Source organism: Terrapene carolina, unplaced genomic scaffold (genome assembly GCF_002925995.2).
Source record: "Terrapene carolina triunguis isolate 2854851 unplaced genomic scaffold, T_m_triunguis-2.0 Scaffold395, whole genome shotgun sequence".
NCBI classification, from domain to species: Eukaryota; Metazoa; Chordata; order Testudines; family Emydidae; genus Terrapene; species Terrapene triunguis.
Window position 1 is genome coordinate 1169128 of NW_020664746.1, and position 11171 is coordinate 1180298.

The 11171-nt window shown below is 53.6% G+C and overlaps 1 protein-coding gene across 7 annotated transcripts in view; it reads left to right on the forward strand.

Moving 5' to 3' along the window:
• Positions 1–11171, forward strand: part of ABLIM3 (actin binding LIM protein family member 3) — a 105276-nt gene that overhangs the window by 59140 nt on the left and 34965 nt on the right. For all 7 annotated transcript variants that reach the window (XM_026658044.2, XM_029912946.1, XM_029912947.1 and 4 more), the window contains 2 exons: positions 4062–4174; positions 9602–9728. In XM_026658044.2, coding sequence (XP_026513829.1) covers positions 4062–4174; positions 9602–9728 — 240 coding nt within the window. The remainder of the gene's footprint in view (positions 1–4061; positions 4175–9601; positions 9729–11171) is intronic.

The window sequence follows — 11171 nt, forward strand, 5'->3', positions numbered from 1 at the left end:
GGAGCTGCGGGGGTGCAGGACTGGAATAGCAGGGTGCTAAGGGCAGGCTGAGGTGAATTGGCAGAGCTGCGGGGGTGCAGGACTGGAATAGCAGGGTGCTAAGGGCCAGGCTGAGGCGCATTGACAGAGCTGCAGGGGTGCAGGACTGGAATAGCAGGGTGCTAAGGGCAGGGGTGAGGTGTGTTGGCAGCATCATGTGAGAGAAGCTTACAATGGCCTTGCCGTGCAGAGACACTGCATAGAACTGTGTTTAAGAAAGAAAGAGAAAGAAAGAACTAGCAGGAGAGCGTGTTCCTCAGCAGAGGTGGTGCTAAGGTAGGGTTACCATACGTCCGGATTTTCCCAGACATGTCCGGCTTTTTGGTCCTCAAATCCCCATCCGGGGGGAATTGCCAAAAAGCCGAACATGTCCGGGAAAATGCCGGCAGTCCCCTGCTTACCTGAGCGGCTCCAGCAGGCTGTGAGCTGCAGGCAGATTCCCCGCCTCAGCGGCAGCTGCTGCTGCTCCCCCCAGACACCTCAGCTCTGTGTAGCTGAAGAGCCGAGCTGTCTGAGCGCTACCGACTTCGCGGTTTGCCGAGCAGTCCCAGACCTCCAGACCCTGTGCCCCCGGCCGGGCGCTTCCCCTCCGGGGCTCCGGCTGCGCTGGGGAAGTGCCCGGCCAGGGGCGCAGCGGGTCTAGAGGTCTGGGGGCTGCCTGGCAAACCGTGAAGCCAGTAGCACTTGGGCAGCTATTTTGCATGGCTGGGAGGGAGGAGGGGGAATGCGGGGCGCTCAGGACAGGGGGCGGAGTTGGGGTGGGGACTTTGGGGAAGGGGCGGGGCCAGGGCGGAGTTGGGGCGGGGACTTTGGGGAAGGGCAGAGTTGGGCGGGGCTGGGAGCGGGGAAGGGGCGGGGCCAGGGCCCTATGGAGTGTCCTCTTTTTTAAAACCTTAAATATGGTAACCCTAGCTAAGGTCTTCATGGCCATATGTCTCCCTGAGCCAGCGTGTGCAAGGGAATGAGGTGACTTGCTGCTGCTTCTCCCTTTTGCACTGGTGGTAATTACTGCCAAGGTGCATTAGCTGGACTAAGAGCATGTCAGGATCTGACGCGCTAAGTGTTAGTACAAGGTGGATAAACGTTACTGCGGACGCTGAAGGGGTCTGACATTTTGGGGTTCAACCCAGACCTGTAAGGGGTTGTGTCACCACCTACCCTGCAGCTCTGGGTGTCTTAAATGCATGCTATGGTGCTGTGGCCCTCAGCCCGGAGACCAACAGCCAGCATACATGCATGCAGGTCACATCTCCTGCCCAGTTACTGTTTGCTGCAGAGTGACACCAACACCCAGTCCCAAATATCCCCCAAACTGTCTCCCTGCAGTGTCCAGCCCTCTCCTGAAATGCTCACAGAAGGTTTTAAGTTCACTGCTCCTTTAAAGAGACAGAAACAGCAGCGTGTATCTGGACTGGAGCTAGCAATCACTTCAGTTCAATTAAAGCACTGGGTTGGTTTAGGTAGAAGTGAAACAAGTTTATTTAATCAAAAAGAGAGAGATTTTAAGCGAGCTCGGGTCTAAGGGCTAAAGGTAGAAAGAGTTACAAACACCCCCCCCCCAAGTAAAAATACCACTTTCTAATGGCTAAGACCTAACTTAATAAGCTACAGTCTTTGTTCAAGGTAGTTTCCTAAGCAATCTTCCTCCTCCAGCAATGGCTGGCTAGCTTAGTCAGGCTCCCCACAGACTCCCGGGCGCTGATTTTCCTTGTCTCCTCAGGTGAAGGATAACTTAGGGGTTCACTCCCCCTCTCTTTATAGTCCAGGGAACCTTTGAAATGTGTTCTTCTGAAATGTATCCCCAGATAAAGTTCCTTTCCCTGCTGGGTGTGAATGCCAGGCTGTCTGGTGCAGACACAAGGCTGTCTGGTGTAGACACCAGGCTGTCTTTTCCCCTGCTGGTGATTTTCTCCCCTGCCGGTGATTTTCACAATGCAAATTATCTCTTCCTACAACCTCCCATACCAACGAATAGCCCATTGAATTTGGCCACACCTGCTCTGAGGTGTTGGCCTCTTTCCTTTGTCTGGAGAAAACCAGTTTATAAGCTCCCCCTGACATGCCTGGTTTAAACACATTTCAGTCACATATTTTCAGCATCTGTCTATAAAGTCCTTTGTGGGTTTACTGTACACAGTTCAGGCAGGAATATTAATTATCAATGAGTTATTAGTTTTCCAGTGATATATTACATGCCACCTTTTGGGTATCTCATGACAACAGTGTGTTAGGTGTAGTGAGTCTGTCAGGCCTGAGAAGAGTTGCTGACAGGGAGCAGTGAACCACCAGCAGTGTGTCACAGGGAGCTATTAATGTTCATGGGGAACTGTAAATCTGTCTGGAGAGGGCTAGACATTCTATTCCTGTAGGGCAGCTCTGAGCGGTGCTGGAGGGGGTTGGGCTATTACTTTAACATTGTGAATCATGGGACCATTAAAGGGTGGGGGTTGGAACCAGGTACTGGGCAGGATCCCCTCAAACTGCCCTTTCAGGGCACCTCATTCCTGACTCACATCACCCCTGCTACTCTAGTCCTAGGACCCCCAACCCAGCTCTGCTGCAGCCCCTCAATGCTAACCCATAGCCCACTCTGCTATTCCTATCTGGCTCTGTACTCTAACACCCAGGCACTGAAACTCACCCTCCCCACCAACAGCGCCTTACTCTGTGTGCCCTGCCGCCCGAGCAGAGCAGCAGTGCAGAGACAGCCACCTGTGTTTGCATGTGTGACTGTGTGCGTGTCCTTGTCTCTGTGCGTGTGTTGTCCCTGTGGACATCTGTGCCTTTGTGTGGCTGTATTCCTGCATGTTTTTGATGCATTCCTCTATACTTGGCCCTGGTGCGACCGCTGCTGCAATGCTGTGTCCAGTTCTGGTGTCCACAATTCAAGAAGGATGTTGATAAATTGGAGAGGATCCAGGGAGGAGCCCCGAGAATGATTAAAGGATTAAAAGCCATGCCTTATAGGGACAGACCCAAGGAGCTCAATCTATTGAGCTTACCAAAGAGACGGTTAAAGAGTGACTTGATTGCAGTCTATACGTACCGACATGGGGCACAAATATTTGATAGTGGGCCCTTCAGTCTAACAGAGAAAGGTGTAACATAGTCCAATGGCTGGAAGTTGAAGCTAGACAAATTCAGACTGGAAATAAGGCACAAATTTTTAACAGTGGGCGTAATTTGCTATTGGAACAATTTACCAAGGGTTGTGGTGGATTCTCCATCACTGCCATTTTTAAATGGAGATTGGATGTTTTTCTAAAAGATCTGCTCTAGGAATTACTTTGGGAAGTTCTCTGGCCTGTGTTATACAGGAGGGCAAACTAGATAATCATTGTGGTCTCTTGTGCCTTTGGAATCCATGAATGTTTGTGCATGTGTCTCTCGACGTTTTGCACCCATATCTCTGGGGGTGGGTGCATGCCCCTGTGTGTGCTTGTGTTCGGGTGTGGGTGGGTGTGTTCTCCGGGGGGGGGGGTATCTCTATGCGTCTGGCTGTGGTTGGATGTAGGGGTGTACACTTCTCCAGGTGTATGTCTCACTGTGTGGTTGATTGTAGGTGTGTGCATTCATCTAGGTGCGTGTATACATTTCCTATATCACCATTTCTCATCAGGGGAAGAAAGCAATCCTTTGTCTTGCCTCAGTCCTCCCCTGCAGCTCTGTAAATCCCGCTGTGGCTGACACCCTGCTTGGTCTGCCCCTTACACCCTTTCTTCTACTTCCAAGATCTTCCCCACACCTGCTCCATCCTTCCCTTGGACAGTCTGATCTCACCACGGGAGAAACTAGGGAAGAGACAGGTGCAGCTTAGCTCTTAGCAATCACTCCGGAGTGGGACCAACACTGCAGCAGCTGGTGCCCCTGCCCTGAATGGCTGCCCCATGAGGGAATAAGCGGAGGCCCATGGATGGGATCAGAAGGACAGACTAGCCCAGGGAGCCACCATGAAGCCTAGCTGGAGTTCTAAGCAGGGGAGGTGTGTTTCTTATGCTTTCCTGCCTTCTCTGTGGCTGCAGGAAGCCGTTCCCCATTGGAGACAAAGTGACATTCAGCGGGAAAGACTGCGTCTGCCAAGCTTGTTCCCATTCGCTGATCAGCTCCAAGCCTATCAAGATTCACGGGCCGAGCCGTAAGTTGGATAGATTTGATCTCGCTCTCTCACGTGTGATGTCTGCAAAGGGTTAATGACAGGTGATCTGGCAGGTTCTGATCCCTGGTGCTATCATGTGACCTGTCAGAGAGTGCCCATCATGGAGGCATTGCTCCTTGCTAAGTCATTATGACTGGGGTAGCCTGTGCCTTTAAGAGATCCAATGGTAGCAGGTACCAGGAAGAGAAGCAGCTGGATCCATTTGTGGGGCCAGCAATGTGATCTGTTTGCTCCCTGGTGTTTCTTTAAATGTACTCTGTACAACTCTTCTCATAGCCCCTACATTCCCTACCCCGGTTACAGACCCACGCTTTCCCATCCCCACGAGCAATCAGAGATGCTATTAGAACCCGGACACTCAGCCAGGGCAGGGGACCCTCCCAGCGCCAGGCTTCTCTTGTGGTGCACATGCCCAATGCTGGATTTCTCCCCAGTGCTGGGAATAGCGGAAAGGGCCCCAGTATTGCAGTGTAGTGGAGCACTGGTGAGGCGGGCGTGGCTAGGGTTTATTTGTGGAGCTGGTGGGGGAGGCAGCTCAGGCAGGGCATCTCCCAGTTCCACCTGGGCTTTCCCTATGGCTGTCGCAGGTCACCACTGGTGTCTGGAAATCCCATGTATTCATGACCTGACAGGGCTTTGCTAGTGAGCCCTTTGCAGCCTGGAGCAGTCTGCAGTGGGATTTCTGAAGACAACCCTAGGTTGTTGGGACAATACCCAAACCCAAAATCTGCAGCGAGGGGAGGAAAGGCAAAGTGCTGTGATCCCCATGCGGATGCTGTGTTTCACCTCGCCTGTGTAAGTCTGAGGTGGGATTGCCCTGTTAAGGGAAGGCCAGCAGTAGGAGAACAAGTCACTCCTCCTGCCCTTGCACCCAGGAGGTACAAGCCAGGCACTCTGTGACATCAGAGAGCAAGATTCAGCGCACTTGTTGCGATCAACAGGTAACTGAGCAATCTAGTGCCCAGGGCTGCCAACAGCTGCTCTGGAAAAGTAGGGTCTTGCTTGCTCACTCGCATTCTTCCTCAGAAGTGTACTGAGCTCCAGGGCTTCTCTCTCTGTACATGAGCAGCACCATCCAGGGGAAACAGGCACTGGTTTTCGCTAGGGTTTTATTTACTCATTTCGCCCTGCTATGGTAGCTGGGTTTGAACAGCCACCTCCTATACCCTCACACACAGGGCCTGATCCAGAGCCCAGGACTGCCCAGAGGGGGGGGCAAGTGGGGCAATTTGCCCCAGGCCCCTGGCCCCGGAGGGGCCCCCATGAGAATATAATATTCTATAGTATTGCAAGTTTTTTTTATGGAAGGGGCCCCTGAAATTGCTTTGCCCCAGGCCCCCTGAATCCTCTGGGTGGCCCTGCCGAAGCCCATTGAGGGCAGTGGAAAGGCGCCCATTGGCTTTGATGGATTTTGGATTAGGCCTAGGATTGTCTTGGTGTTTCTTTTATGTTTACAGTATCTTTCTTTTTTCCTCTCTCTTTCTCGTTCTTTCTTTCTGTCCTGGTTCTCCCCAGTTACATTGCACTTTGGCTTTTAGAGCTCTCACCTCTTACCTTCTCCCTCCCTTTGTGGAGGGAACAGGCTGAGGCCCTTGTCCAAGGAAGGGGATTGTAATGAGTTAATAACTGGTCCATCCTTTGCTGGTACCCACATATATTGTGTATGCTGCCATCCAAGTCATGGGAGAACTGCATCAGCATAATTCCTGCGCAGATGGCAGAAGACCGAGATAAGTGGGAGCCATGCCATGCCCTGGTGACCAAACTCCTGTCATGTCAGCTGGACCAAGCTGCTGAGTGGCAGAAGCACCAGCCCTCACTGCAGCACCAGTAAGGGACACCACTGAGACCAGCAGGAGTCATTCACTGCTCTGCCAGGACAGTCTGGTGGGAGTCCTGCGAATGTTGCACTGTTCAGCAGGTGTCCAAGAGACCATAGCAGTGTCAGCTGGTGGGTGGCAGACTGGGTGTGTTGGGCAGTGCCAGCCCTGCATTTGTGGAGAAGTTTGCATATGTGTTTGCCATAAAGGGTAGCAGGTGGCAGCTCCAATGGAGCGGGGGTTCAGCCTCTCAGGAGAACAATGTCCATTTTTAGAAACTGACATGGAAGACTTCTTCCTTCTGTTTTTCTTTGTTTTCAATGGGATTTTAATGCATAAAAGTCTGTGGATCAGAATGTGAAAGTCACAGCACTGACCCAGTGAACCCAGACAGATCCCACCGCGCTGGCTGATCCACCCTCTCACCACTGGGCAGGGGAAAAGGTGGATTTTTGCTTTCCCACTCGAGACCTAAGGCCAAGGTGTGGGCCCCTGAATTGTGGAGTTTCCCATTATGGGCTTGATTCGCATCCCAGCCATAGCTCTTGGGTTCAGAGAGCTCTTGCATTGGAGGTGTGGGGGAAAGCGGGGGAGGAACCCAATTTATTATTTAAATCTAGTTCATTTTAATTTCAATTTGACTTAAGGATGTCTGGTCTGCTCCAAACTTGGAAACCCCTAAATGGTAGGTCCCCCACTTCTCTCTCGTGTGTCCACTCCATCCCATGACCCCCACCAACTGAGTGGAGGCTACAGTTACACTTGACAGGATTTTAAAATATAGCTAGGCTATAACCCTTCCTGCTTCAAGGCATGAGCCAACAAAAACTGGTGGGGTCTGGAAGAAACATCCCTTCCAGGCAGGTTATCCCATTACTGTCCATTACAGGGCTTCCTCTGAGGCATTTGGTACTGGCCACTGACAGAGATGGGGAACTGGACTGGAGAGGCCAATGGTTTGATCTGATGTGAACCTAGCTCAGGGGTCTGGCCTTAGCATCATGTTACAGTATGCTCCTGTCGGCCCCAGGCATGAGAGGCCAGTGAACCCCCTGCCCCAATGGGGACACTCCTGGCAGAGTTGGACATGAAAGACCCCAGATGATGGTGATGAAAGCAGCAAGGCCAGGTCTATCCGAGCCAGAGCAGACTAGCGCTGAGTCAGCACAAGGTTGTTTCCCCCACCCACAGTGTCCATTAGGAGGCTCTTGGCAGAGAGGAAGGGAAGGGGAACCATGTGTGTCATCTGTTTCTTCCCACCCACTTCCATGTCCTCTCCCGGTCAGGTGCCCTGGAGACCATAGCCTCTGAAATCCTCTCTCAGATGTTCCTCGGCTAGGCTGCAGAGCTGAGGTTACCCAAGGGCAGCATGGATTATTCATAACTAGCTGCAGGCAGCATCCAGGATGTGCATAAGCCAAGACAGCTTCCCTCGCTGCTCCTGGCCTGCACCCTTATCACCTCCATGGCACTGCAGCCAGTTGGGGACTGCAGAGCCTTGGACCCCTGGGGGAGGCGAGGGAAGTGCCACTGTTGTCTAGTAGCAAAAGCAAGGGTAAGTTCTCGGATGAGGACATCCCCAAAGAAGGCTGCAGGCTGCTTCTGCAAGTCTCCTCCAAGACCCCCTGACTGCCAACATAACAGGAGCAAGCCTGAAAGGCGGGTGAGCAGCAAACCCGGGGGAGTGGTGCCATGTAGGGGCAGGTGCCAGAGCACAGCAGTGAATGACTCATGCGAGAAGGGCCTAATTGAGCTGCTGCTCTGTGTGCCACTCCAATTCTGCCCAGTGAGGCAGATGCATGGGGGTAAAATGGAACTGCACAGCTGCCCTGAAGTGTGGTGGTAAAACACACCTTTGGTGCTGTCGAGATTACCACTCAGTCGGCTTGCAATGCACTGTATTTGCTGCATTCGTATAGCACAGGGGACTGAAATCTCCCTGGAGACCGGCAGCAAAGAGGTTAAAAAGAAACACCTTGTCCATGTATCACACAGACTCCTGAAATCCTAGAGAGCCCCTGATGTGAAAGAGAGAGAAGGGCAGAGAGGAGTCAAAGCCAGGGCTCTCAGGCCCATATGCTTCCTGCTTCCAGCCTTGATGGGAGCCCAGGGAAATGGGAAAGGAAGGAAGGCTGGTAAATACTGCAGCGGGCTGATGTAGACACAGCTTAGAGAACAGCCCTTCCTATGCTCAGCTTGCTGCCAGACACTTCCCACCATTGCTACCCGAAGGGGGAGCCATGCAAGGAGCACTAATACGGATGCGATTCAAGGGCTGCCAGTATTTTAACCCCAGGGTCACCTAGCTCATGACCCAGTGGGTAAACCCTGCTCAGCACCAGGGCTTCCACTGGTAGAGCTGAACTGCTGCTAGTAACACTGGGAAATATTTGGCGAAGAGTCCATGGCTACACCAGACTGCTGCATCCCCATCCACCCAAGCTGGGAAGTGGCTGTCACTGGTATTTATTCCCCTTCCAAACATGACTCCCTGCCAGCATTCGCTCTGAGGATCTCAGAAAAGCAGCTCGAAAACCAGGATGAGCCAAGCAGGTTGGCCGCACCCTGGTGCCCACCAAGTGAGGCCATCTGCTTTGGGCGAGGCTGGGGGTGCCAGTTGCTCAGCAGAATCGTGGCATGTTCCCAGTGCATTTTGCCCCTGTGCTGTCTGTGCTCCTGGCACCCCACCCAGTTTTCCTCTGAGGAGCCCAGCTCTTTCTTAGCACCAACTGTGGAAGCTTGCTATGCAATACGCAAAGTGCTGGGACTCATTAGGGAATGTGCTGAAGATGCATATTCCCATTAGAAAAAAAATGCAATGTGTGTTGGGGTAGCTCTCATCAGAAGCCTCTCTCCCAGCACCCATATCAGAGGGTGAAAAGGTATCTGATTCTGGGAGAGAACAGGGAGAGAATGGTCTGATTCTCTGTGTGTGTACACTTCTCTCTGATTCTGTGTATGGGAATTTGTGTGTACCTGTGGGTATGTCCACACTGCAAGCTTGACTCTAGCAAGCCTGGCTAAAATAGTGAAGATAAAGTGACATGGACCCCGGTGTGGGCTATCAACACAAGTATGTACTCCGGATTCTGGGCAAGCTTGTACAATCCAGTGCCAGGGTCCATGCCGCTGGGTCTTCGCTGCTATTTTCTGTTGCGCTAGCTAGAATAAAGCCAGTGCAGGTATGCCCACCTGAGCTGCAATCACACCGCCGAATGCCGTGCAGACCTACCCTCAGTGTGAGTGTGTGTGTGTATCTGTGTGCATTGCTGTAAGTGTGGGGCTGTGCGTTTGAGTCACTCGGTGTGCACGGGATCCTGTCCCGGCTCCCAAGACTTTAGGGAATGATGGCACAAGTCAACAAACTGTTTCAATATGTCCCCTCTAGCTTGGGCAGAGTTTGAAATATGCGAGTCACAGCACCTTGTTCTAGATGACAGTGAGATGAGAGCGGGGCTTCAGTGTTGCCAAATCTTGCAATTCACCTTGCGTGGCTTTCCCAGTTGTGCCTTCGCCAGGCTGCAGAACCCCTTGGAGCAGGAAGCTGTGGTGGTTTCATGCTCTGCCCCATCCTTTGTCTCCCCAGACTGTGCAGGCTGCAAGGAGGAGATCAAGCACGGCCAGTCGCTCCTGGCCCTGGAGAAGCAGTGGCACGTCAGCTGCTTCAAGTGCCAAACCTGCGGGATCATCCTGACTGGCGAGTACATCAGCAAGTGAGTGTCTCCTCGTCCCTACCCGTCATCCTTCACTGCACCATGGCCACTCACTGGGGAGGGAACAAGGAGGCCGAGGGCTAGTGTACGCCCCTGGGATTGCTGCAGGCTCCCAACTCCCCTCGCCCATCAGGCTGCAGGGGCAGCAGAAGCACATACCACAGAAATGGATTCTGGGTGGGGAGCCAGCTGATCACCTGTCTCCACACACACACCCCACAGCTGGGTGGAAGGATGCATCCTGGAAGTTCTAGACATGTCTCTGAGGAGACTTAGGTAAGGGGCTCACCATGATGGGGAGGGGGATTGTTGGAATCCCTCCGAGACATGCTACTGCGCAGGGAACGGGCTGGCTGGTGAGTATGTGGCACGCATGCCCTCTTCTGAATGGAACAGCACATCTGCTCAAGTACCTGTCAGAGGCCTTGGTCCTGCTCCCCCGGGGCAGAGTCTCCATTAGCTCGAGTGGCCCGTGCTTCTGGTCCAGGCAGGCTGTCACTGTCCCTCACCCCTTGGTGGCTGTGGTGCTGGGCACAGCAGCGGCCTTGCGGGCTGTGGTCTCCGTGTATATTTGTGACTGTCTGAGGCTGAGAGCAGGCAGCAGGGAAAGGGTTTCTTGCTCTGCATACTGGCCGGCTGCAGGGTTTCTGGCACGGTCTTGGCTCATGAAGCATGCCCGCCGTCAGGCTTTTATAGGCCAGGCTTAGATGGCCCCTAGGAGGCTGCAGGCGCATTCAGTCACATTAGCAGGCAAGAGCAACTCTATTGTACCCTCGTACCACTCCTCTCCTCCTCCTCAGACTCCAGAGCAGGACTTAGCTGCCCCAGGAGCCCCACTCCATCCCCTCCTCTGAAGCTGGTCAAGGGCCAGCAGCTCCAAACAATTGCTGTGGTCTGTGCAAATGCGGTGGGTCTGAGACACCAAGGGTAGCATGGGGCCCTCTGACAGGCAGCCCAGGAGTCCTGAATCCCCTCCTGGGGGCGGAGGGGCTGCATGAGCCTGGCCTGGCTGGGGTGTGGGGGGATCAGACACCTGGCCTGCAGGAAGAGTTCCCTTATGCTTGGAACTGCTCTCCTGCTGCTCTCTGAGAGAAGCACTGAGGCGTGAAGGTGAAGCCTGTAATAAAATCCTCGCCCTGCCACTGTGTGGAGTGAGCAATGAGCTGGAGCCTGCAGGGGAAACAAGCTGACAGAGGAAGGGGAGCCCACAGGAGAGTGGGGGGGGAGGATGAAGAGAGCCTGTGGGGGGAGAGGAAGGGAGGGGCAGGGCTGGGGTAGGTGAGGAGATCCTATGTGGGGGAGAGGGTGGGAGGGGCGGGGCTGGGGTAGGTGAGGAGAGCCTGTGGGGGGAGAGGAAGGGAGAGGCAGGGTTGGGGTAGGTGAGGAGATCTTATATGGGGGAGAGGGTGGGAGGGGCGGGGCTGGGGTAGGTGAGGAGAGCCT